The sequence below is a fragment of the Vanrija albida genome (assembly GCF_041260175.1).
Source record: "Vanrija albida strain AlHP1 chromosome Unknown contig_4, whole genome shotgun sequence".
NCBI lineage: Eukaryota > Fungi > Basidiomycota > Tremellomycetes > Trichosporonales > Trichosporonaceae > Vanrija > Vanrija albida.
In genome coordinates, this window is record NW_027191423.1 from 3,329,829 (window position 1) to 3,355,857 (window position 26,029).

Here is a 26,029-nt window from a genome sequence, read left to right on the forward strand (position 1 = left end):
AACGTCCTGTCACGAGCAGACGGCCACACACACCTGCACAGGCAGCCCCACATGGTCCGCGCGGCAACTCTCCGCCGATATCGGGGCAGGCACATAGCCGAGCCGCTTGTGCCAGCGCCACCCACTGCCCGAAGCCCGTGCCCCGCCCTGCAGACGCCCCGCTATCTCGGTCCGAGCCAGAACGCCGGTCGCATTCATCGTGAACATGTGTAAACGTGTGTGCAGTGTCTATATCTGGCGCGGGCGCGTGGGCGCGACCATCCGTCGGGGTCTGCTCGCGTCGGGGCGGTGCTGGCCAGGCGCCGACCGCAGCAGATCTATCCGTCCATCGTGCGTTGCGTGTGTTGTGCGAATGCCATATTGCTATTGCTCTCATCCACGGGGGCGTGGATCCTGGTCGTGTCGTGGATCATTCCTGGTGTGGCTCACTGGCCCACGAGCTTGCGCGCGACCCACGCCGCGGCGACGAGGCCGAGCAGCGCCGTGCCGACCCCCCCGGCAGCCGCGCCGCTGTGCGCCGACGTCGTGGCCGGCGCGCTGCCCGTCGCCGTCTCGGCGCCCGTGGCAGTGCCGCTCGCGCCAGCGCCGCCGCCGGCGCCGGCGAGCTGCGGCCAGACCGACGGCGTCGTGTACTCGAGGTAATCAAAGTCTGCTGGTCAGTCTGTGCGACGCGGACCCGACCCACCAAAGAACGTCTGCTGCCCCTGCCCGTTGCCGCCCGCGTTGACAATCTTGAGCGCGTGCTGGCCCTGCGGGAGCGGGCCGGCGAAGAACGCGAGCCCGTGCAGCTTCTCACAGCTCTTGGCGTACCCGTTGGCACAGCCTGAGCGCTGGGTGTAAGTCCCGACGGCAGAGTTGTTCAGGTAGACCGTGTACGAGCCGTGGTCGTTGACCTGGTCGCCGTAGACCCAGACGGCCGAGCCTGACGTCAGTGGGTGCACGGCCGACTCTACGCACCAGAGAAGTTGGTCTCGATGCTCGCGCCCTGCGCGCCCGTGTAGGTCGACGTCTGGTTGAAGAAGTTGTCGCCCGTCTGCTGGGTCCATCCGCCGCCGGGCTGGAACGAGAGCGTCTGCGTGTTGCGGTCGTCGACCGTGGTGTTGGTAAAGGTCGCGCTGGGGGAGTGAGTCGGGCGTCACCAAGCGGCTCGACGTGCGCCTCAGCCGACGCCACGCCCGCACGGCCATCGACGGGCGTGCAACCATGACACCGAGCACAGAGCCCAGCGCCCAGCGCCCGCCCCACGCCCACGCCCACGCTACTCACCCATCACCGCCGAGCTTGGTGCCCACGACAAACAGGTCAAGCAGAAGCCCGCCGCCGTTGTTGGTAATCTGCACAGTGTGCGGCGCAAGGGCGAGCGAGTCGTTGCCGTAGAGGAGGGTGCGGCCGGCCGTGTTGTTGGCCGTCGTGAGCACCTGCGAGGCAGAGTCGACCGTGACCGTGTAGTTGGGATTGGCGCCGGTACCGCCGAAGATGTGGAGCGCCGAGCCTGGCGGGTCAGCGTCGCTTCGAATCACTACTCACCAGTAAAGTTGAAGGTCGCCTGCGCGCCGGCAACCGTCGTAAGATGGTACGTGTCTATCGAGGATGTCAGCATCACGCGCGGTGATACCTCGCGCCAACCCACTCTGATGCCACTGGCTGCCCGTCACGTCCTGCGTCGCGTTCCACCACGTCGGGTTGTCCTGCGGGTTGGGCGTCTGCCAGTCGCCGTAGTTGGAGTAGGCGACGAGCGGGTCAAAGTCGTCGACGGTGAGGTTGAAGGCCATTGTGAGTGAGAGGATGAGTACAAAGAGAAAGTCGAACGACGAGATGTCGACGACGCGGCCTTGTTTATGACATCGAAACGTCAGGGAAAGTAACCCACGTGATCCACCCAATACCGCCGGCCAGAGTCGGAGGGTCATCGGGGGCGGGCGAGATGGGCTCATTGCGACTCGTACAGACGATGTGGGCGATTCTGAGGCGCAGTGAGACTGGGAAGGTGGGATGCAGGCGCAGCGACATGCAAGTCCGGGAGGGCGCCGCGTTGGAGGCATTCAGCCCGCCACGCCCGCTGCCGACCTGACCTCACCACAAGGCCAGCTTTCAGTTCCAGCTTGGGTCGACAGGCGCGCCCTCGACCGGCTGCATCTTGGCCGCTCTCTATGCTGTGTGATATTGATTCTCTTTGGGTGGCGAGAGACAATGCCAAACGGCGGAGATGGATGGGCTGAACAGTGCGGTGGGTGGGGGTAGTCATTCGTCGATGACCGTTATGTCGCCGGCCATATGTCGCCGGGCATCACGTCCCCGCGTGCAACAAGTCGCTTGCCCACTCGTGTCCAACGTGTCCAACGCGACGCGCTCGCTTCGCCGAGCGCCGAGATTCACGGCCCCGTGACAGGCCTGGACCGCGCAGATGACCCACGGGCCCCACAGCAGCCGTCCACCTCCCTCCCTCCTGCTGATGGCAACCAGACCTTGTTGCAGCTTGGTTTCGCCGCGATGACAATTCGATTCAACCGATCACACAGGGCCAGCCGCCGATAGTCGCGTCCTCCCGCCCAGCGTGATGGAACTTGCCTCTCGCATCCAGATCGCAGGCTGGATGCAGTGGGGCTCACTCTGGGAGACAGTCTTGGCAGGCTAATTGTGGAGCAGTGTGCGCTAGCCTGCCGCTTGCATGTGGAGATCTGGAGAGACGGGGCGAATGGATCCGACGCGGCCGCACATCCGAGCAATACCGACCCATTCCACCGACTTGCTCCTGCTCCGACGGGTGTGTCGTCGTACAGGCACTGTTGAGAGTGTGCGCGGTGGACGGATTGTTGACATCGGTGGAACATTGGCAATAGTGTGCGGCATGGGAACTGGCAGAGTGGGTGTGAGACGGCTTCGATAGTAGTTTGCGCTCGACGAGAGAGTGCAACAGGGCTGTATTACTCCTTGCAAAACATCTGTTTGCTCTTTGTTGTACACGAATAGTTGAGAGCTATGCAAAAATGGTATTCATTGACTTCCATGAGTTATCACGGGTGAAGTGTCAACCTGTCTGAAACAATGACCATGAAGCTACCTTGCAGAAACGAGAAACCACTGCATCTTGTCCACATACGCTGATTCTACTAGAAAGACAACTGAATCATGGAAGTGAGCCGATAAACCATTCCATTTGTCCATTTTTTCTCTTAAACGGATTGGACATTGTCGCGCTTCCCAAGAGCGGGGAGTGTGGCGGTAGTGTTGGACGTGGCGTGCTCGAGGTGGAGTGCCTTGTCGGCCTTCTCGTCCTCGGCCTGGCGCTCGACCTCGTCCTGCTCCTCGGCGAACGCGTTGCCGTAGCGGCCAATCTTGTACCAGGGGAGCTCGAAGAGCTTGCCCATGTCCTCGAGGGAGCGGCCGGCCGTCTCGGGGACGAAGAACCAGACCCAGGCTCCACCGATGATGGTGATGCACGCAAAGGACCAGAACGTGCCAGCGGGGGTGATACCGCCACGGTTGAGCGGCTCAAGGAGGTTCGGGACGGCGCGGGCGTTTGCGTATTGGTTGAGGAAGTGGAGAGCCATGGCCCAGGAAGTGGCGACAGCACGGATGTTAAGCTGAGGGGAAGGTCAGAATTATTGCTAGACTCTCCAAGGTCGGTGTACTCACAGGGAAGAGCTCGGAAGTGAGGAGATACTGCATCGAGTTCCATCCGAGGGCCCAGCCGAAACCGGAGACGTAGATCATGGCAATGGCGCCCATGGAAACACCCTTCTTGTTGGCCGGAAGGTGGTAGCTCTTGTCGATGCCGAGCTTGGGCTGGGATGTGAGGAAGGCAGCGACGTAAATCATTGAGATGGTCTGGAGCGTAATGCCGAGGAGGAGCGAGCGCTTGCGGCCAATGACGTCGACGAGGAAGAGGGCACAGAGGATGGCGGCAAAGAGCTTGACGAGGCCGAAGACAGCCGTGACGAGGAGCGACGTCTCGCCGCCAGTGACGCCGAGAATCTCAAACAGGTCGACGGCGTAGATGGTGATGGAGCCGGCACCCGACCACTGCGAGAGGAACTGGACCGACGTGGTGAGGTAGAGGCGGAAGAGATTCTGCTTGTTGGACAGGGTCTGCTTGATCATGCCCCAGATGGTCATGTCCTTTGTCGCGGCGACCTCGGTGTCGTGGGCAAACTTGATGGCGCTGATCTCGTTGACAACGTAGGGGTGGTCCTCTGGCAGGCGGCGGATCTTGCTCATGACGCGCGTGGCGTCCTCGATTCTGTCCTTCTTGACGAGGTAGCGGGGCGACTCGTACTGGAACCATGACAGGGTGAAGATGAGGGTCGCGAACATGATGTGCAGCGAGGTCGGGATCATCCAGCGCGCTGCAACGTTCGAGCCGAGGCCGCGCTCGGCACCGTAGTTGGACCAGTAGGCGAGGTTGATGCCAAGGTAGACCATGCCGGTGAAGACGCAGGTGCAGAGGCCGCGGATGGAAGCCGGCGCGATTTCAGCAAGGTAGACGGGGCCGACGACGGGAGTTTGACCAATTCCAAAGCCGGCGATGAAGCGACCAGCGTACACGGCGCCGAGGTTGCCGTTGTTGCCGAGCACAATGGCCATACCGACGATCCACCAGACACAGAGCTGGCGCGTGGCCCAGAGACGACCGATGCGGTCACAGACGAAGAAGGCGCTGGCGTGTCAGGACACCCGCGACAGCAGCTCACGTCCACACTTACAAGAGCGACCCGGCGACCGAGCCCATGAGCACCATGGACGAGACGTTGGCCTTGATGTTGGTCTGCTCAGCCTTGGAGTACGAGTCGTAGTGAATGAGATTCTGGAAGTGTTTGGACTTGAACGCGCCCGAGATGAGACCCTCGTCGATACCACGAGCGGCGCCGAGGAGACCAAAGGACAGGACGGAGAACCAGAGGCGCCAGTTGAACACGCCCTTGGGCTCGCCCAGCTGTCCGAGGCGGAAGACATTGATCGGCTTCTTGACTCCACCGGCCATGTTGAAGTTGAGTGTGAAAGTTAATGTAGAGGTGCTTGCAGAACTTGAACTCCCGCGACCACGCCCTTTATATGCCTCGTCATGCCATGACTTGCTCGCGACTTTCTCACAAGCCTAGGCTCTCCGATAGGCTTCAATCGGCGCCAAGCCCCGCGCGCTCCGGCAGGGCCCCAGGCTTTAGGCTGTCACTGACTCGATATCGAGTCCTCGACCGTCCCCAGATCACTGCGGGGGTCCGAATTTCGGTCCAGCATCGGTCGAGCGGCTTTTGACGTCGTCGACGAGGGTCTAATCTCGCGACTCCACCTCGGATTCGATATGCCATCTGCCAAGAGTATCTCTCGCCCCCAACAACGCTGCTAGGCTCCCATGGTTGGTCGCGAGGGGGCCAGGAGTGGGAGCGCAGCGCGCTGGCGGGGGTTGCGAGTCGCCGTGGCGTGCGAGCTCGAGGGGAGAGGGCTGCGGTAACGGCGGTCGTCGATAGTGCCTCGCCGCCACATGTGGGCGCTAGTCATTGAGCATTCGAAAACAACCACCCCTCCGGCGAGCCCGCCGAGCGCGTCATGGCGTGTCGGCGCGCATCGCGACGCATCACGGCCGACTAGTCCCTACGAACCAGCAAGCGAGACACCCACTGTTCCGGTTGAACGCCGATGTCAAAGTGGCCGGCCGAACCAATCTGGAAGGCGGGGAAGCTCAGCGGGGGAAGCGACCCCGCGAGGCACTAGCCATCAGGCTGGCCTCGATGCCGTTGCCGCGGCAGGCGTGCGGCCCGTTGGCGGGCCGCGGCAAGCTGCCTGCATTCCCCACTCGAGCAGAGTGGGGCAACAAGATGCCATTGGCCCATTTGTGTTGATAGAGCCCCGCGCTATGGCGCCACGGGATCGTGACGTGAGCCGAGCTGGGGTATCGGTGAGCATTCGAAAACAGACCTCGGATTGACTTGGCGCAGGGTCTGGGGTGCCCATGTGGGTTCAGGACTTGGTCATGTGGCCACATGCTGTTCCACTTTTGCCTCGCGACCATCGCGACGCGCGCGTCCTCCGCCTTGTGCCGATTTTGCGCCGAGCTCCGAAACGGAGGTGCCCCGGGGGTGCCTGCTAGCGCGTGTGCCCCGGCGCGAATCACGCTCCGCACCGAGAAACCGCACGGAGTTGGGCGGCTGTATGCGGAGTAGCCATCACGCCGACTCGCGTCGCTGTCGCAAGCGCGCGGTTAGGCTCGCCTGGTGCGTCTGTTTGTCAATCAATCAGCAGCCGAGGTGTCGCGGGAGTGGGTGGCCAAGACAAGTTTGTGAAGTTTGGGGCAACTGGCGAGACGAGGCGTTAGACACAGTCAGACTGGCTGACTGCGGTGGTGCGTTGGGTGAGGAGGTGTAAGCGGGGTGGTGCGGGATGGATAGTCCGCAGTGGGCTTCCGGGTAGGGGGGGAAACGTGCGACTGCTACGAGATTCGAGTAGTCGACCATCGAAGTGGTGGGAAAGAGTTGCGAGGTGATTGAGGACGCGATGGCTCCAACGTCGACAACAAGTGAGATGGTCTGCCTTAAGTACCGACAGCACAATATCCGTCCTGTGGTCGCCGCAATCTATATCGGACAGCTGCTGACGAGTGCGGTGAATGCGAGGGCTCCTGGAATCGACGCAGCCGACGTTTGGGCCAGGCAGTGTCGTCAAAGTCGGCAAAGTCGCTCCTGTCGTGGCTTGGGCCCGATTCCCGCGAACACCGTCCGTGTTCAAGGCCTGCTCGCTCTCTCACACTGAAGCCCATGCATGCGTACGCTTGTAATACAGGTCTATATGCTACACTGATATCTGCTCATTATCGACGATCCAATGCACTTTAGTTTCTCTTCAGGCGGGTGGTTGCAGTTCCCGCTTCCTGTCGGACGCGGTGGTGTGCGACGGCCTCGCGCATCTTGTGCACGAGGTCCGGGAGGCGGTAGGGTTTGATGACCACTGGGACCGTCAGCCTTGGACCTGCGATGCGCGACGAGGCCCCAGCTGCAACTCACCGTCATCCATCCCTGCAGCAAACGCGCGGTCGACCTGTCCCTCCCGCGCGTTGCCCGTGAGGGCAAACACGAGCTGGCTCTGCAACGTGCCCTGCTTCTCGGCGTCGCGGATGTGGTACAGCGCCGTCAATCCGTCCATGACTGGCATCTCGAGGTCCATTAGGACAATGTCGTACGCCGCGCGCTTGGGCTTGTTCTCGAACACGGGCGGCGCGTCGTGGTCTGGGCGGGGGGAGGAGCGGTCAGGGCGAGGGGAGGAACGGAATCGCTCGGGCCGCGACGCGTCAAACAGTGCGACGAGCGCCTCCTTGCCGTTCGAGGCGACGTCGCAGGTGAGGCCGCACTTGATAAGCTGGCGCTTGAGGACGCGCTGGTTGATCTCGTTGTCCTCGACGACGAGGACGTTGAGGGTGGGTCCCCCGTCGGGAGCGGCCAGGATCGCGAGCTCGGGAGACGTGAGCGGCGCGTTGTTGCTCACGAGGCCTGATACAGGACTGGGGATGGGGGCGAAGAGCCCCGGCGATCCCATAGTCTCCCGTTGCAGCGTCGGCGACGTCTCGGACAGCACACTCGGAGCGCCGCCCACACTCCCGGACACGCTGCCGATCCCACTGTCAGAGCCGGGGCTCACGCCCAGATTGATGCCTACCGCGCGCGTCTTGATCGCGAAGCGGAACGTTGTGCCCTGGCCAATCGTCGAGTCTACCTCGATGCCGCCGCCGAGGAGCTCTGTGAGGCCTGGGACGGGTCAGCTGTGCGGGATGGGCCACACTCACTCTTGCAGAGGAAGAGCCCGAGGCCCGTGCCGCCGAAGCGGGTGTGGATGGCGTTGTTCCCTTCTGGGTCGCGTGTTAGCACACTGCCACCGCCGTATCACCTCCCCCAACTCACGATGGAAGCGCTGGAACAGCACTACTTGCTCCCCCGGCGTGATACCCGGACCGGTGTCGCTCACAGACACGTAGAGGTACACCTCGGGCTCGCTGTCTATACCGGTCGGCGGGAGTCGGCCACTGGGAGGCGGGATGCGGTAGTTGCCCTCTTGCGGTGGGTCAAACGACACATTGAAGGTGACAGTCACCCTGCGCTTGGGGGACACAGCCGTGAACCTGATGGCGTTCGAGATGAGGTTGGTGACCACCTGCCCCAGGCGAACTGGGTCGGTGAGGATGGCAGTCACGCCAGTGGCGACGAGCGAGTCGCCAAACTCGACGACCAGATCAATCTTCTTCATGCGTGCTTCGTTGGAGAAAACCGAGACCATCTTCCTGCCGCCCTGCCGGATGTCGACGTGCACGTCGTGGAAGGAGAGCATCTGCTGCTGGATGCTCGCGAGGGAGAGGATGTCACCGGCGATGCGCTCCTGCACCAGACCACATTGGTAGATGCCTGTGGGGTCAGCGATACCCAACCGCCCTACTCACTGTCCAGTGCCTCGACGTCCTCCTCCAGGTCGTCCAGAAGCGACGGCGAGGGGTGGAAACCGCCCTCACCGCAGAACCGAAGCTGCTCGCGCAGTGCGGCCAGGTTCTGTCGCGCAAGCTGCGCGCACTGCAGGATCGCCGAGACCGGCGTCCGAATCTCGTGCGAGATGAGGTCGACGAGGAACTCTTGCTGCTCTCTGCTCTCCTCAGCCTCGATCCTGCGGCGCTCAACATTGAGCAGCTGCTCCTCAAACATTTGCTGTAGCTTGGCGCGCTTCTTCCCCATCTGCATGTGCAGGTGCACGCGGAGGACGAGTTCCTTTGAGCCGACCGGCTTCAGGAGGTAGTCGTCGGCGCCGGCGATGAAGGCCTCGATACGCGACTGGTCGTCGTCGGACACTATAACGAACGGCACGAACCGGGTTGACGGGGTGGTGCGCACCGCAGTGAGCAGGTCGACGGTCGTCTGTCCCGCTCCCTGCAGCCCGTTGTCGCACAGCACGAGGTGTGGTGGGGTCGCCTCGATAACCTGGAGGGCTTCCTCGGTGTTGGAAGCCTCGAGCACGGTGCAAAACGGGCTGAACATTGACCGCAAGAGGTCACGCATGTCGACGGTCGGGTCCACAACGAGCAGGACGTCATCTGGGGCAAACATGAGACCAGGGAGGGACGTGCCGCCACTGCTGCCCGAGCCTTTCGACCCGTCCGACCCGTTCTCATCTTCGTCTTCTCGCACCCAGTCGCCGATTTCTCTTGCGCATTGTCGGGCAAAGGCACCGAACGGTGACCTGATGATGGACTGGTCTGCCCCCACGCTGGGGGACACGTCGAGCGATAGACGAGCTGTGAGCGTCGAGCCGTGCTTGTTGCTCCCGCTCTCGGCCGCGGTCGTGCTCTCCACGACAAGCTCGCCGCCGTGCAGCAACACGATCTCGTTGACGAGTGCCAGTCCAACTCCGGTGACGTTTGCACCGCGGTCCTGCAGCGACGTCTCGGCGCGGTGTGATGGGTCGGTGACCGACTCCACCTCGGACGCCGGGATGCCGTGGCCCGTATCCGACACGCAGATGTTGGCATACAGCGAGTCGAACCACAGTTTGAGCTTGACGGTCCCACTGTGCGTATACTTTAGCGCGTTCATGAGGAGATTGGACACGACCATTTCGAGGAGAACGCGGTCCACATTGACGGTCGGCACAGCGTTGCTGGCATCCACCTCGAACACGAAGTTGATGTACTTGAGCCGCTTGATTGCCGGGCGAAACACATCGGTGATGTCGCTGACGAACGCGTCCAGGGGTGTGGGGATGAAGCTCGTCTCCACCTGGCCCGACTCGAGGCCCATGAAGTTGAGGAGCGAATTGACGAGGCTCTCGAGGCGCTGGACATTGCGCCGGGCCATGGCGAGCTTGGTCGACTGCCCCGACGCCAGTTTGGTGTACGACAGCTCTTCGAGCGGGACCGAGATCAGCGTCAGTGGCGAGCGGAGCTCGTGTGCTGAGCCGCGGAACCAGGTTGCCTTTGCACGTTCGAGCTTTGCCCGTTCCTCGCGCCGCGATACCTCCTCCTCAAACGCCCGAACAGACGCGTGGCCGAGTGTCAGGTGCCCGCGGATGACCTGCACCCACTCCTCGTACTCTGGGTCGAGGGGGCGGTAGAGGTTGAGACCGAGCACCATGACACCGCTGGGCATCTCTTCGGACCCCTCGGAAGATATGGGGACGACAACTGCGAGGTCGGGCAGCTCGGTCCACTGCCGCACAGGGAAGCCCTGAATGAGCGGCTGGATATTGTCGACGACAAGGCACTGGCGGGTGCTGAGTGCCTCCTCGAGCGGCCACGGAACTGTGGGGTTGGCGGGTTGGGCTGCTGGCACGGGGATTGTGGCGGAGGGGAGAATGACCGGGGACCCGGTCCGAGGAGACGGGATATGACTACCCAGGGGAACATGATTCCCCGTTACCGGCCCCGGCACCGGCGACGCCACCGACGCCGCTGAAACATCTGGCGGCGATCGAAGGAGCGATGCGCGGGCCGCAGGTGGGGTTAATACTTTGCCCAGTGCGGCGAGTGCGGTGGGCGACAAGTCACCCTTGGCTTGCGAGGGGGGTACCTGCGTGACGTCCGCTGTGGAGTGCGAGTGGCTCGCCCGCCCGTCACCGCCTTCCCCATACACGTCGCTGAAGGTCGGATGGCCGGATGGCGACGCACGTCGACTCCGTGGTAGCCTGTACCGCAGGAGCTTTGGAGCGACGGGGTGTCCCTCCGGCACGCCGACGGTCGACCGCAGCTGTAGGGTAGCCTCCGCGTATTCGTCTGAGATGTTCTTCTCCTTGGTGATGCTGTAGAGGATGACGAACGGCGCATCGCCGGGGTTGCCCTCGAGTGCAGCAGCCACCTGCTCAAAGAACGCCTCTGTCGTGCGCGCGAGCGAGACCATTTCCACGAGATCCTTTGTCGTGTCGAGCCGCCGTTCTGCCAGGACCTTCTCGGTCGTGTCCAAACTCGGGTTGTAGATGCCAATCACCTCCTTCTTGGCGTGGTGGACGATCGGTATCAAGCTGTAGCTCTGGTAGCGCTCGATGAACCGCCCTCGGTCATTGCGTTGGTGAAGGACGAGGTCGTTTTCGCGATGTACTGGGTCGCCGCCGTAGACGTGCATCATAATCGGTCCCAGGACGCTCCACAGCGGCGCCCACACCTCCTTCATTGGCCGTCCAAAGCTCTTGGGGTGCTCGACCATGACCGAGTACTTTTGATTGCTGCGTAGTTAGTAGGTATCGCAACACCGCACCTACTAAATCATGACAAGGTCCTTTCCGACGTAGACGCAGTCCTGCGTGAAACTAGAGAATGCGATTGACGCTGTCGCGAGGATCTCGACGGGCCAATCGGCCTTGGGCCCCAGAGGAGTCTCCTCCCAGTCGATCTCGTCGATCAACAGGTGGCACTGCTTGGTGAGATGCAATCGCCTGCCGTCGTCATTGTAGACCAGCGAGTTGCGCGTTTGGCGGCGGTATGGCATCAGGAATGACACTGTATCCGGGGCGAGGGTTTCGATAGCCATGGCATTGGGGCCCTGGCGCGAGTATGGTGGTGCGAGGAGGCGGTTGTGGAAACGGGCTCCAGGCTTGTCCTTTTCCTGATCTTCGTCGATGCGTGCCGGCGCGATGGCGGTGAGAACAACACTCGCCCACACACTGTCGGGCTCGACTGGCAGGCGCGACTTGACGACATCAATAGTCATGCCCGTGGCCGACATCTTGAGTGTCAAGACTGTGGCTGGTGATGGCACCTGGAATCCGACAGTCTGGTCCGTCTCGGCCCACTCTTGGAGTCCAGCGACCATGTGCGAGTCCATTAGACTTGCGATCGGCCGCCCGAGGGTTAGCCGATTCATGTGCGCATTCTCCCACAGGATCTTCATGTGCGAGGCCAGCGGGGCAGAGACAGGGGCGACCCTTCGTATTGTTTGCCCGTCTCCCGGATATGGCGACTGCAGCGATTGTGGTGGTCGTGGTGGCGAGGCGCTGCCCCCTCGCGGTGGACTCGCCTGCCCGCTCAACGGCCTGGGCGGCTGCCGCCCCCGACCCTCGTCTATTGTTTCGCCGTCGTGCCGGGCAGGGGCTGCCTTGCCCTTGCCTTGCTCATCGATCCACAGCGCGGACAGCTTGTCGAGCTCTTCTGACCCATCATTGTTCGCCGTTGCCGCCGCTCCCGGGTCGATACCCGCGGCGCGAACTCGTAACACGCACGCTGGGAACGGATATGCCTGATGTGAGCGAGTGTAGGGGTGCATGTCATACCTCTAAGTAGGGGTATGGTGGTTCCGACATGGCCGCCTGTGCGGGCGGGCGGACGCCGCTGGCCGACGAGACGTCTGTCAGATGAATCGTATTGTGTTTTTGGTCGCCCACTGGTGCCCGGCGGTGAGAGTGGGGTAACGAGCCGACGTTGTTGACAGGCACACAAGGTGACTGAGCTGGGTCAAATGCAAGATGAATGTGTATGTCGTCGGACACGACAATGCGTTGATCTTCTGATAGGTATGGAGGTGAGTGAGACCCAGGTGGGCATCAGGCTACCTGCCATCCACCTCCCAGTCTGTCGTGGTCAGCAGGTATTGTGTGGATGTTGTAATTTCCGTACCGCAGCCCACTGGGTGAGCGCAGCAAACTCCAGTGCCGGTGCTCTTCTGCTTCTGCTCCCTCTCCAGCCTGGCTCTACATAGGCCACACTCAGGGCTGTACTGAAGGCACGCGGTATGTACAGAGAGGATTTCAAGAGGGAGGCAGCAGACCAGCGAGGTCTTGTGCTGCTTGGATGCAGGGAAGGAGGGAGGGCCGGCAGCGGCGAAGAAGACTGGCGAGGCGGCTAGCTCCACTTGGTGCTACTTCGCCTCGAGATAGGTCAGGTGCACCCGAATCGCGGAACAACAGCCAGAGACAATGACGGCCAAGAGACGACGCCTCGACCACCATGACGTCAGTCGGCCAAGCCCACCTCCCTCTCCCCCAAACAATTGCTTCACCTTCAAGCTAGCCTAGGATGACGGGGGGATGTATGGCGCGCGCCGCCTCACTCTAGAGATACATTGACTGCTCGCTTCAACAATTTCAGCAAGTTCCAACTCATACCTACAAGGACGCCAAGGCGTATTTGACTGGGGCCCGTCGCTCTTGTGGCGGCACCTCGTGAAGGAGGACGTTCGACACCGACATGGCAGCCACCTCCCTCCCGAGAGCAAACATGGGGGACAAACGATTCGAGCAACAGGGGAGTGGTTGTGCTCATGCTGTGCTGCATCTTGGCTTCCACTTCGATCAGACTGTGGGACACTTCCATCGCACGCCGCGTCTCATGTACGTCCACTGATTAGAACTCTCACCAACTGAAACATTAGCGGGATCAAAAAGGCTTATGTGGCCAAGCGACCAAGATGTGATCATTGACAATGCTTCATGCCAATCCTGCTACCAACCACTATGACAAGAGAAAACACCCACTCCCCTCCCTGCCCACCACGACTCGTGCCAGCCTGCGCATCTTAAACCTTCTCGACGTGCTCGCTGTTGCCCTTGCCCTCGTCGGTGATGGCGAGGTGGGCGGCGGCGACATTCTGGTCGGTGCGCTCGAAGATGTTCATGTCGACCGACTGGAACTTGCGAGCAGGGACACCGGCCTCGAAGCGAGCGTTGATCTCCTGGTACGTAAGGCCACGAGGCTCGGGGAGGCGGAAGAAGATCCAGACGACACAGAGGCAGCACATGCCGGCCCAGTAAAAGGCGGTCTTGCCACCCCAGTTCCAGGCGGAGGGGTTGACCATGTAGGCCATGTAGGAGCCGTTGATAATGCCGATGATGTTGTAGAAGCCACGGCCGAGACTGATCGACTTGATGGCGAGGCGACGAGAAGGAATCTCCGCGACAATCGAGTAGCAGACAGTTCCGACCGTGAACTGGTAGGCCACCGACCAGATGAGGAGCATGACACCGACGGCCCAGGTTGCGCCGTTGGATCCAATGGTCGAGACACCACCAATGATGAGAAGGACGGAAGCCATCCAGACACAGCCGTAGAGGTAGATGGTGCGGCGACCGACGTTGAGACCCATGAGGAACCAGGCGATGAAAGTACCAGCGGTGTTGATAGCGTACTGGCCCATAGTCATGGAGAAAGCGTTCTCGGTGGAGAAGCCGGCCTGGATCAGGAAGTAGGTGCAGTAGCCCATGAACGAAGAACCGCAAAGCTGCTGCACGGCCCAGGCACCGCAGACGATCTCGGTACGGCGGAGGTTGGCACCCTTGAACAGCTCGATGTACGAGGCACCGGCGGTGGCGGCACGCTCCATGGCAATGGTGTGCTCGATCATAGCAAGTGTCGACTGAATGTCCTCCTGGTCGTTACCGGAATACAGACGCTGGAGCGACTTGCGAGCGTCCTCGACCCTGCCCTTGCGAACGAGCCACCAAGGGGACTCGGGGGCGAAGATGGCGGTGATGATAAGGGGAATAGGCCAGAACCACTGGAGAGCGTAGGGGATCTGGTCCTGTCAGCGCATTGCCACTTGTTGCTGTTGAGCCTACTCACACGCCAAGCCCACTCGTCGGTGCGGTTGACCATTCCACGGAGGAGGCCCACACCGATAAGCTGGCCGATACCCCAGCACGAGTTGACCCAGGTGGTGAGGATGTGGCGGAGGGGAAGCGGGGCAACCTCGGCGGCGTAGGTGGTGGTGAGAACCTGGAAGATACCCCAAGCGAAACCGACGAGGAACTGGGCAGCGAGGAGCATGCCAAGCGACTGGCAGAAGAAGAAGAGGAAGATGACACCTGTCATCCAGATCAGGGTCCAGAACATGGTCTTCTTGTAACCGAAGCGCTCAGCGAGGTAACCGTTCGCCTGGGTAGTGTCAGCGATACGCTCATGCTTGTGGCATCGAAGAGTGGTGCGGAGGACTCTGGCGGATTTCGAAATTCTGGGGCTCCCGGGCCGGAAACATCCCGCTGGTGACTGCCAGAGTGCACACGCGGGCACTCGTGGCCAGATCCCACGACTCCCGCCAAGAACTCGCCGCGGCCAAGTCTTGTCGGCGCCCGGCCCGTCCGTGGACCGAACGCCGCTGAAAACGCGGCGTTGTGTCCAAGTGCGCCGCGAGCTCGCCATGCAGAGCACTCACAATGACACCAAAGATGGAGCAGACACCAGCCGCGTTGCCGAGACCAGCCTGCCAGCGGGCAGGAACCTCGTAGGTGAGCTTGCCGTCCTTCATGAACGGCTCGCCGAACTTCCTCGTGAAAGCAGGGTAGGCGTCTGGCGGGTTAGCTGGTGTTCACGCGAGCAGTGCCGCGAGCAGCGTCTGTTACTCACAGAAGTTTCCGAGGAGCACAACGTCGTAGCCCTCCATGATGACAGCGACCGAGATCATCATAGACCAGAAGCACGCCTTGGGGTACTTGCGGAGACCATCCATGAAGGTCATGCTGTGCTCGATGTTGGTGCCCTTCTCGGCCTCGCGGAGGAGGTCCTCGACGCGAGTCTCCTCGGCCGTCTTCTCCTCGAGGTACGGCGTTGCGACCGTCGACATGGTGGCGGATGGGGTGGCGGTGTGTGTGTGTGTCGGTAGTTGTTGCGGGGCCGCAGTGACTAGAGTCGGTGAGAGGGGTTTTGCTGGCTGTGGGGAACCACAACCAAGAAGTCGAGACGCCTTGCTTAAGTATTTCTCTCTCCGGAGCACCTTGGTCACCCCTCAGGGGGCGTGTCGAGGGCCCAAAGTCGGCATCGCGGGGCATCAACTGCAGCGATCCGGTCAGTCGCCGGCCCACGCCACCTGAGTGGTAGCCGCAGTTCTCGCCTCGTTGCAACCGCGGCCAGCTGCTCAGCCCACGGACGCCGGAGGTCGGCTCAGCCCAGTAGAATTGCCGCCATCCGTCAGTGTGACACCGCGCTTGCCGAACGCGAGCCTCCTCCTCCGCCAACACCGTGGCCCTCTGGGACTGAATCCTGCATGTGCAGCCTTGGCGAACGGGAATTTTTGAGCGGTATCGCAAATATCGGTGCCCAGCTGGGTCGGTACAGGGTGCGGCTGAGGCGGCTACGGCCCAGCTGAGCCGACGTCGGACTTGGAGCGGCGGAGCACCTGACCGGCTCTGGAGGCCAGCTGCCTCGAAGCAACGTGCAGAGGGCTTCCGATCGAGGGGCCGACAAGGGCCCCGGGTCGAGATTTGTTCAAGTTGGAGAGGGTTGATTATCCTGGGCATATCCAGGGTGGTGGTAAGGAGTTCGGTCCGTGATCTGGCAGATGAGCAGAGGTGCGCTGACCGAACCTCCGTGTGCCTGACAAGCCAAGCTGCCTTCATCGCCCTGGAACGAACGGGAATTTCTGTGGACTATTGGAAACCAGGCGTGCGAGACCCGCAAGAATCGGGTGGGGGATATCAGGGCGGGCGAGTGCTTGCGGGCCCTGTCCACCACTGACCACGCCATCCTGAGGTGGGGGGCTCCTATGGCGCATACTTGTCCGACGAGCCGGTGCCATTGCTATTCTCGAGGGTGTGCATGCGGTCAGCAGATCCCATGACCTGTCCGGAGCCCGCATGCAAGGCCGACGTCGGTCCGCCGTCGGAGCTGTAAACGGCCCAAACCATCTCCGGTGAGGCCCGTGCCAGCTCCTTGAAGCGCTGTTGAGGCAGTAACCAGCACCAATGACTCGCCGCTCAGTGGCTGCCGTCGCTTCTAGACACACAAATTCCCGTTCAGACGCTTTCCAACAGCTCAAGATTCCCGTTCGCGACCGGTGCCATCGGGACGATGAGCCGTATCTCATCGGAGCGGTGAGCCGTGGTTCTGGTTATCTCAATGTGTTGATGTCGATGGACGTGCGCCACATCCGACAGCGGACCACTCTCCCCCACCCGCACCTTTGCTTTGGCGGACTTGGCACATGACACGCCCCACGGATCCCCACTCTGCACTGTGAACCACCCACTTCCCCCACATCCGGTAGTGCTGCTGCACGGTATGCATGCCGCCTTGTCTACAGTCGCCGGTCGACTGTCGTCCGGATGCCTCGCCGCGGCGCGATCGCCACTTCACATGTTCTTGTGACTACCTGGGTACCGGGGAGTACCGGTCTGCACCGGAGGCGCGCATCCGCTCCCTCGCGCACTGACATGCCTGCGCTGACGAACGGCCGTGCGTACGGTCGTAGTGCCTCGTGAAGCTCGCTTGTCTGCATGCCAGTGTCGGGACGAGTAGACTGTATTCGCAACCGTCGGCAAGGCGATCGGTGGGTGTGCCGACTGGGTGGATCTGTGGCCCCGCAGCGTGGGCAATCGAGAACGGCTGCTGCCCGCCATTTCCACACTCAAGTTGCTTGGTCTCGTCAGCGCCGGCCAAAGCATACGCGGGTTCTGCACGGAGTCCTCGTCTCGCCCGCTCAACAGGCGCGACGGACTCTCCGTCAGCCAACGAACGCAGTGCCAAGGGGGTCGCCACCCTGGGTGAACTTGCTCGCCTCCCCTGAATGGGCAGTCGGGTCCAGGTCCGTGTTCTTATAACCTCGCGTTGTATTGCCCATTCATGTCAAGATTCCCGTTCGTCTGTTGCCCCGCATGACACCGCCAGCCCTTATTCTCGGTCCGACCCTCACCGACCTCGGCGTGAGGGGGAGCGTTTATTGACATTGCTCACCGACGGCCACACGACATGAGCTGTGTCCTGTGTCACATACTTGCCAACCAAAGTCCGTGACGGAGCAGCCGACAACATCCACGACAGCATCCACGACGACGACCGACATGACAGCGATCAAAGGCAACGCCGGCGGCAACGCAGGCAGCAGAAACACCGCGTCGGCCCCGTCGGCCGACCTCGGCGTCCATGTCGTCGGAGACAAGCAGTTTGCGCTCTTAGCCCAAGGTGCCGACTACCGGTTCCATGTCGACGCCGACGGTGAGCTCGTCCACGACTACTTTGGCGCGCCCGCACCCGGGCTCGCTCCGTGGGAGTCGCGAGGCGCCAACGGCTGGGGACACAAGTCGGTCGACGAGCGCCGCGAGTTCCCCGACCACGGCCGCGGCGACTTCAGGCTCCCCGCAGTTCACGTCCGACATGGCACCGGCTCGACAGTGAGCTTCTTTGAGTACGTTGGCTACGACATCGTCCCCGGCAAGCCCAAGCTGCCTGGCCTGCCTGCGACGTTTGGCACGCCGGCCGACGTCACGACGCTGGTGGTGCACCTCGAGGACAAGCGCTCCGGAGTCAAGGCCGACCTCAACTACTCGGTGTTTCCCAAGTACAATGCGATTGCCCGCAGCTTGACCCTCACAAACAACGGCACAAGCGCGGTCGAGATCCAGCGCGCGGCGAGCTTCTCCATCGACTTTGGCTCGGGAGACTGGGACATGGTCTCACTCTCCGGAGAGTGGTGCCGTGAGGCAAAGGAGACGCGCAGGAAGGTGCAGATTGGAACGCAGGGGTATGTGGAGCGCAGACGACGCCGCGAGCAGTTGAGCAGCTCAGCTGACACGCCGCAGTTTCCAGAGCTCCACCGGCTTTTCGTCTCACTACTTCAACCCCTTCGTCGCGCTTCTCCCATCCACGACCACCGAGACCAATGGCCCTGCGTACGGCATCTCGCTCGTATACTCGGGCTCCTTCGGTGTCGATGTCGAACGACATGCGTTCAACCTCGTCCGCGCTTCCATCGGCCTCAACCCGCTCCACCTGTCATGGCCGCTTGCGCCTGGCGAGTCGTTCACGACCCCGGAAGCCGTGGCCGTCTACTCGTCCGACGGCCTCGGAGGCATGAGCCGCAACCTGCACAGCCTGTACCGCAACCACCTGTCTCGCTCGCCATGGACTCTGCGGGAGCGCCCAGTGCTCCTCAACTCGTGGGAGGGAATGTACTTTGATTTCACCGCCGAGATGCTCTACACACGCGCAAAGGACGCGGCCGAGCTCGGCGTGAGCCTCTTCGTCCTTGACGATGGATGGTTCGGCGACAAGCACCCTCGTGTCCACGACAACGCCGGCCTCGGCGACTGGGTCGTCAACAAGAAGCGCTTCCCCCAGGGGCTGGATGCTTTTGTCAAGACGGTCAACGACCTCGAGGTCAAGGGAGGACGTGGCCCGCTCAAGTTTGGCCTCTGGTTCGAGCCCGAGATGGTCAACCCAAGCTCGGAGCTGTACGAGGCCCACCCCGATTGGGTCCTCCACTCGGGCACCCACAAGCGCACCGAGACGCGTCAGCAGCTTGCCCTCGACCTCAGCAAGCGAGAGGTGCAGGACTACATCATCGACGCCGTCGGCAAGATCCTATCATGCGCCAACGTCGAGTACGTTAAATGGGATTGCAACCGCGGTATGCATGAGATGGGGTCGCCGACGACACCCCACGCGTACATGCTCGGCCTCTACCGCATCCTCGACTCTTTGACGACATCGTTCCCAGACATCCTGTGGGAGGGATGCGCCTCCGGCGGCGGCCGATTCGACCCAGGCATCCTGTACTACTGGCCCCAGTCATGGACATCAGACGACACCGATGCCGTCGAGCGCCTCCACATCCAGTTCGGCACGTCGCTGGTTTACCCTCCCTCGTCGATGGGCTGCCACGTCTCGGCCGCGCCCGGCGAGCAGGTCGGACGCACCACCCCGCTCATGTTCCGGGCACATGTTGCGCTCATGGGCGGGTCGTTCGGGTTCGAGCTGGAGACGGAGAAGATGTCGGTCGAGGAGCGCAAGGAGGTGTCAGCCATTGTCGCGTTGGCAGAGAAGGTCAACCCGTACGTCATCCACGGCGACCTCTACAGACTGGCCCTCCCCGAGGAGTCCAACTGGCCCGCTGCGCTCTACGTCAAGCCGGATGGATCGGGCGCCGTGCTCCTCGCATACCAGATCTACGCGCGGGTCCGTATCGACACACCGTTGCTCCGACTCCAGGGCCTCGACCTTGTGGCGACCTACGAGATCGACGGCGTCGAGTACTCGGGCGCCGTCCTCACCCACGTCGGCCTCAAGCTCGACTGGAAGCCCGAGCATCTGCCGGCTGCCGACCACCAGAGCAAAGTGCTCTTCATCAACAGGGTATAGATACAGATTGTGTGATAAGGCGCGTGCGTGATAAGAAGTCGTGCAGATAGATAGATTGCCCTGAAGTTACCGAGATGCGAGCTCCCCCACTCGGGCGCATGGACATGTGAACAGATCAGAAGACCTGCAGATAGCACGGCGAGATGCACCGATGTGAGGCTTGTGCATGGTGTGACCCAGGCATGATGATAGGCAAGGACGCGGGGTGCACTGGTCAAAGTGGTGGCCAAGGCCGGAGCACTGGTGTCCGTGAGCCGATATACCGGCACTCGGCGCCAGGGACCGACATGAACCGTCAACCTCATTCCCGTTCACCTCGGGCCGATATGTAATTGCTCTTGCTGCTACTCTCGCCGACTCCAAGCTCATAAAGCCAAGGGAAGAGCGCTCAGCCCTCCTCCGCACTCCCCCCCACATCATGACACGGCAACATCTCTCGCACACTTCACCGGCATCGCAATGGCTCGAGGCCTTCCCCCTCGGAAACGGGCACCTCGGGGCCATGGTCTTCGGCGGCCCCCTGCACGAGCGCATCGCACTCAACGAGGCAACCCTGTGGTCCGGCAGTCCGAGGAACGAGCGCGAGGCTGCCATCGCTGCCGAGGTCGCGCAGCCTGCCATCGCAGACGCACGCAAGGCGACGCTGGAGCGGAGGTTTGCCGACGCGACGGCGGCGGTGCAGAAACTCCAGGGACGGTACTCGCAGTGCTTCTTGCCCCTCGGTGACCTCGAGCTTGACGTCAAGGCGGAGGGCGACCCCGCGGTAGCCAACTACTCGCGCGCCCTTGACCTCGACCGGGGGCTGCACACCGCGAGCTACACGCTCAACGGGGGCAAGGTGCAGTGGACGACTCTCGCGAGCCATGCGGACAATGTGCTGCTGGTGACAATCCAGTCCGAGGTCGCGCTGGACGTTTCGGTTGGCTTCAAGAGCCAGCTTAAGCCTGTCTCCCTCGCCGAAGCGCAGCGCGCGCGCCGCCTGGTGCACGCCGTCCGTGCCCCGAGCGACTGCCCTCCCCCACATGAGCCTGAGGTCGACGTGTCGTGGTCCGACACCGATGGGGACGCGATGCGGGCGGCTGTCGTTGTCGGATGGGAGCACGACGGTCAGGATGGCGAGGGCCTGTCGGCGATCGGCATCAAGCACCTCACACTCGTCCTTGCCGCCGCTACGACGTTCAGCGGCGCCTCCGAGCTTCCCGGGTCCAACCCAGCCCCTGCCATCGCTGCGGCTTCTGCTCGTGTCGACGCCGCAGTGGCGGCAGGCGCGGCGGCCCTCACCTCGCGCCATGAAGCCGACTATACCGAGCTGTTCTCCCGCGTGACACTCTCACTGCCCCAGCGGGAACTCGACTCTACCCTGTTCGACTATGGCCGATACCTCCTCATCGCTGGCTCGCGCGGCCCCATCCCCATGACGCTGCAGGGGCTGTGGAACCACCACCTCCGCGCGCCATGGTCGTCCAACTACACGACCAATATCAACCTCCAGATGAACTACTGGGGGGCACACGCCGCCGCGCTGCCCGAGACGGCCGACACGCTGTTCGACTTCATAGACGACCTCGCGGCGGCAGGATCCGAGACGGCCCGGAGGCTGTACGGCGCGAACGGCTGGGTAGCACACCACAATGCCGACATCTGGGCCTACACCTCGCCCGTGGGCCTCGGACGAGCGTCCCCCCAGTGGGCCTTCTGGCCGTTTGCCGGCGCATGGCTGTGCTTTGCGCTGGTCGAGCACGTCCGGCATGGCGCCAGCACAGAGTTTGTCAAGACCCGCGCGCTGCCCGCCATCCGAGGTGCGATGGCGTTCCTGCTTGACTGGGCAGTGGTCATCGACGGTGTGGCCACCACGGCCCCGTCCACGTCCCCAGAGAACACCTTCATCCCCGACGGGTCGGAGCGGTCGTTCGCTGTCGGGCGCTCGTCCACCTGCGACCTCGCTCTTACGCTCGAGCTCGGCCAGGCGTTGTTGGACCTCACTGCAGCTGCCGGGCTGCCCGATGACGAGATCACAACGGCGACGCGCAAGCTCCTTTCCACAATTCCACGGGTCACGGCTGGTCGCGACGGCCTTATCCCGGAGTGGGCCGACGACGACCCGCAGGCCGAGCCGCTGCATAGGCACATCTCCCACCTCGTCGGCCTCTACCCCGGCACGACGCTGCACGAGCCGGACCAGCTCAAAGCGGCATCCGCAAGCCTCGACGACCGAGGGGATGACTCGACGGGTTGGTCCTTGGTGTGGAAGCTCGCTGCGCGCGCAAGGCTGCGAGACAGTGCGGCTGTCGACCGCCTCCTCGAGCTCATCTTCCGCGACGCCGACATGGAGGAGCGCGACGACGGCTTTGAGCAGCGCGGCGGGCTGTACCCGAATCTGTTCTCGGCGCACCCACCCTTCCAGATCGACGGCAACCTCGGGTACGTTGCTGGCGTCGCCGAGGTGCTACTCCAGAGCCACGATGACGGCCACATCGTTCTCGTACCCGCGCTGCCGAAAGCCTGGCCGGCTGGAAGCGTTAAGGGGCTGGTCGCACGCCCAGGCGTCGCCGTCGACATGGCCTGGGAGGGAGGGCAGCTTGTGGACGCCACGCTGTCGCCGCAGTCGGAGGCGGCGCGCCGCCAGGTGACTGTGCACTACGGCGGCAAGAGCACGAGCGTGGACCTCGGCGCTGGGGCGATCACAGTTCGCGCCTCCGACTTTGCATGAGCCACAGCGCCCGCCACGATGGTCGCTACATTGGCGTGTAAGATAGCAATGACATAGAGCATGGGCCCTCCAGTATGATACAGATGTGGGGAGCATGGCAGGCTGCGATTATAAGTGCAGTAAGGAACACGGAGGCCCAGCTGCTCAGGCCTTTTCGTGACTGTTCTCGTCCGACTCCTCGGCCGGGTGCGAGTCGAGAGGGAACTCGACCATCTCTGCGGGGCCAAAGTAGTGTCGGCGCGCATAGAGGAGGAACCAGACGCCTCCGAGGAGCATGACGCCGATGGTAATAGGGCCGGCATAGTTCATCGTGTCCTTGGTGACAGGATACACGGCTGGAATCGACAGGATGACGCACTCGAACACGATGTAGACGACTGCTATCCAGTTGATGGCCTTGCTGAGCCAGCCGTCGCCCATGTAGAATGGTCCGGGCTTGAAGTCGACACCCTCGTAGCCCGCGAAGATCATGCGGAAGAAGATGGGGAGGCCATACGACAGGTCGAGGGCGACCGTAGCGAGCGAGAAGACTGCCTCGGCGGCGATGGGACTAGCAAAGTCGAGACAGCCAAGAGCGACCGAGAGGATGACGACACACCACACGGCGTTGATCGGAGTCTTGGTGTAGGGGTTGATCTGGCCGAGGAGCTTGCCATCGGGCAGTCCATTGTCGCGGCTGAAAGCGAAGAGCGCGCGTGCATTGGCTAACGTCAGGACTGTTCTGGGGTGGATGCACGAACCCTGGAGACCCGTTTGAAGGGTGAAGAACGAGATGAGGATGGTGAACGACCACACGACGAGCGCACCGGTGCGGCCGAGGCGGAGGATGAGGATGGCGAGGTACGCGTTGCCTGTCGAGCCTGGGAGGTCGGCGAGCGGACCAGACACGAGAACCATGACGATGCTGCGGGGTGTCAGGGGACGTTTCCAGCTGGTCGACGTACTTGAGAACCCAACCGAGAATCCCAGTGCTAATGACCGCGAGGAAGATGGCGACCGGAGCGGCGACAGCAGCCCTCTTGACTTCTTCTGTGATGTGCGCAGTTGCGTCGTATCTGGGGGAGATCAGACATGACCTCAAAGCCAACCATACCCAGTCATGGTCCATTGCACCGACAGCAACCCGAGGAGGAAAGACAGTCCGCTGTTGGACCAGCCGCTCTGGTTCTCAAGGTAGGTGAAGCTGTAGTTCGCCGAGTGGATCTCGTGGCGGGGAGTCTTGGCGAGGACCGCAATGACCGTGCAGAGCAGCACACCGATGTTGACTGGTGGTCAGCTAAAGTCGCGGCCCTACTGCAAGCTTACTGAAGGCAAAGTACTGGGTTACAAAGGCCAGCTGCTTCGTGCGCAGCGAGTTGAATAGCCCGTGGATGAGGAGCAAGCCGACGAACAGGCCGACGACCTGTCCAGCGCTCGGCTCGTACCCAGCCTCACCACGGGACGCGCCGTATGCTGCCCAGATCATCTGTGCGAGGCCGAACTCGGTGGACGCCGCGCCTGCAATGTTGCCCAGGACGTTCATCCAGCCGATGATGTAGCCGACCCAGATTCGGTGCCGGGGAGGGACGAGACGCGCCGATGCAGTGTAGCTGCACGCGTAAGTCAGGGCTGCTGTCGCGAAACCAGCGCAGACGCCGACGACTCACAGTGCCCCGGAGGTAGGGTAGGCCGAGACGAGCTCGGCAATGGCTGTCCCGATGAAGCACGAGAAGATGGCACCGATCAGCCAGCACCAGATGACGCTCGCCGGGCCTCCCGTGAGCATGGGGGTAGAGAAAGTCACTGCGATGGACGACGACACGCCCATGATCGAGAAGGCGAACGAGAACGTCGCGATGTTGCCAAACTCGCGCAGGAACTCTTGCTGCATACGCGTCAGCTGCTGCAAGGCGAGTATCAGGCCGCGAGGCAGACCAATATGCGATACAGCCTGGCGTCGAGCGCAGCGCCCCAGCCGTCCTCATCGCAGCCTTGACTGGGATTAGAGCCCCAGCTCGGCGCACCACCGGCCGCAACGCACCTTGTACCCCTGCTTCTCCAGCTCCATGCGGTCCTCATAGTCGGACGACGCTTCCGAAGTCGGTGCGGCGACCACCTTGTCGCCTTGCTTGGCGGTCGAGAGGCGTCTGTTGATCGCTTGGAACGACATGGCGGAGGGAGGGGAGTAGTGTTGGCGAGATCAAGAGGTGGTGGGACAAGTGGAGCAGAGGGCCAGTCTTGAAGTCCTCGGCGCGGCGATGTGTGAAGGGGGTGAGGGGGCGAAACCTCTTTTAATGGACCCAATGGCCAAGCTGTGGGGTAAGTAGAGGAGTTTGGTGCCCAGAAGAAGAGACACTGGGTCACCAGGCGCCTTCTTGCATGGCACGCATCGGTAGTTGCGTCTGATGTCTCTCATGGAAAAGTGCGATAAAAATAACTTCAGAGCAGACGTCACGGCTTGCTCGTCAGGACGCGGCGTCGAGGTCAGGTCACTGCGCTGGCTCAGGTTTCAGACTCGGGTCAGGTCGCGCCAGCTGTACCGGCTAACCCTCTGCATGTTGCCGGGGGGAGTGAAGCCTCACAAGTAAGCAGACTAGAGATGGCAAAGTGCGAAAGGTTGTGAAGTCGGCGTGATGGAGACGGAAATGGGCTGTGTTGACTTTATGGACGAGGTCACATGACTTGCACGTAACCATTGCTCAGGGAGGAGGAATGGCCTTCGGCAACCACCGAACCGGCGAGGGTTGTCGCCGCGAGCTCGAAGCAGAAGCACACGACAGGCGGCCGCAGGCTGAACATGCAGAGTTGGTGCATGAGACTGGGACCCGGTGCCTAATGGCTGAGGAGACCGCCTGCAGTGCGATTCCCGCCGGCCATCCTGGTGATCTGTTCGACGATCGCGACTGCCCCCGAGTCTCACGGGACGCGAGTCTGGGCATCTGGGAGCGGCGTTGTCACCACAGTAGCGCACGCAGTACCGTGCTGTGTTCCAGGAGGTAGGCGACGAGCATGGGCCTGGGACGTGCGATCTGGGAGGATGGGGGTGAGGGCCAGATCGAGATCACCACTCCTAGCAGCCTCAGACGAGACCGCTCCTGGTAGATTGTGCGGGCGTCATATCACGCCGGTCAACCCGGCCCATTAAACTGAGGGTCTACATATGATCGGAGAGGGATTTTGAGGCCCAGACCGCTTATCAGTAGTGCTTGGAGCCTTCCGAGGTGATGGATTAGCCATAACTATGACGTGAATACCACGAAGAGTTGGGTGGGGCTTTCTTCACACTCATTATTGATCGTCATCTCACTTCCTACATTCTCGATGCA

At 62.2% G+C, this 26,029-nt stretch overlaps 7 protein-coding genes across 7 annotated transcripts; 2 read left to right on the top strand and 5 right to left on the bottom strand.

The window, feature by feature from the left end:
* Positions 1 to 425: 425 nt before the first annotated feature.
* On the bottom strand, positions 426 to 1,772 carry Q8F55_006100 (uncharacterized protein; the record flags this gene model as incomplete). Its single annotated transcript, XM_069354569.1, has 6 exons — positions 426 to 649; positions 686 to 922; positions 958 to 1,115; positions 1,267 to 1,492; positions 1,528 to 1,581; positions 1,631 to 1,772. The coding sequence occupies 6 exons, from the start codon at positions 1,770 to 1,772 to the stop codon at positions 426 to 428; spliced, it is 1,041 nt and encodes a 346-aa protein (XP_069209211.1).
* Positions 1,773 to 3,173: 1,401 nt separating this feature from the next.
* Q8F55_006101 (uncharacterized protein) lies at positions 3,174 to 4,981 on the bottom strand (the record flags this gene model as incomplete). The annotated part of the gene is made up of 3 exons (XM_069354570.1): positions 3,174 to 3,584; positions 3,637 to 4,657; positions 4,704 to 4,981. The coding sequence occupies 3 exons, from the start codon at positions 4,979 to 4,981 to the stop codon at positions 3,174 to 3,176; spliced, it is 1,710 nt and encodes a 569-aa protein (XP_069209212.1).
* A 1,842-nt stretch (positions 4,982 to 6,823) lies between these two features.
* On the bottom strand, positions 6,824 to 11,846 carry Q8F55_006102 (uncharacterized protein; the record flags this gene model as incomplete). Its single annotated transcript, XM_069354571.1, has 6 exons — positions 6,824 to 6,939; positions 6,996 to 7,733; positions 7,772 to 7,834; positions 7,887 to 8,384; positions 8,420 to 11,181; positions 11,218 to 11,846. 6 exons carry the CDS (start codon positions 11,844 to 11,846, stop codon positions 6,824 to 6,826), a joined length of 4,806 nt encoding a protein of 1,601 aa, XP_069209213.1.
* A 1,620-nt stretch (positions 11,847 to 13,466) lies between these two features.
* On the bottom strand, positions 13,467 to 15,506 carry Q8F55_006103 (uncharacterized protein; the record flags this gene model as incomplete). Its single annotated transcript, XM_069354572.1, has 4 exons — positions 13,467 to 14,462; positions 14,510 to 14,821; positions 15,099 to 15,232; positions 15,290 to 15,506. 4 exons carry the CDS (start codon positions 15,504 to 15,506, stop codon positions 13,467 to 13,469), a joined length of 1,659 nt encoding a protein of 552 aa, XP_069209214.1.
* Positions 15,507 to 17,718: 2,212 nt separating this feature from the next.
* Q8F55_006104 (uncharacterized protein) lies at positions 17,719 to 20,014 on the top strand (the record flags this gene model as incomplete). The annotated part of the gene is made up of 2 exons (XM_069354573.1): positions 17,719 to 18,398; positions 18,457 to 20,014. The coding sequence occupies 2 exons, from the start codon at positions 17,719 to 17,721 to the stop codon at positions 20,012 to 20,014; spliced, it is 2,238 nt and encodes a 745-aa protein (XP_069209215.1).
* Positions 20,015 to 20,432: 418 nt separating this feature from the next.
* Q8F55_006105 (uncharacterized protein) lies at positions 20,433 to 22,724 on the top strand (the record flags this gene model as incomplete). Its single annotated transcript, XM_069354574.1, has 1 exon — positions 20,433 to 22,724. One exon carries the CDS (start codon positions 20,433 to 20,435, stop codon positions 22,722 to 22,724), a length of 2,292 nt encoding a protein of 763 aa, XP_069209216.1.
* Positions 22,725 to 22,868: 144 nt separating this feature from the next.
* On the bottom strand, positions 22,869 to 24,873 carry TPO5_3 (polyamine transporter tpo5; the record flags this gene model as incomplete). Its single annotated transcript, XM_069354575.1, has 6 exons — positions 22,869 to 23,628; positions 23,669 to 23,779; positions 23,818 to 23,989; positions 24,030 to 24,313; positions 24,371 to 24,588; positions 24,745 to 24,873. 6 exons carry the CDS (start codon positions 24,871 to 24,873, stop codon positions 22,869 to 22,871), a joined length of 1,674 nt encoding a protein of 557 aa, XP_069209217.1.
* Positions 24,874 to 26,029: the final 1,156 nt, after the last annotated feature.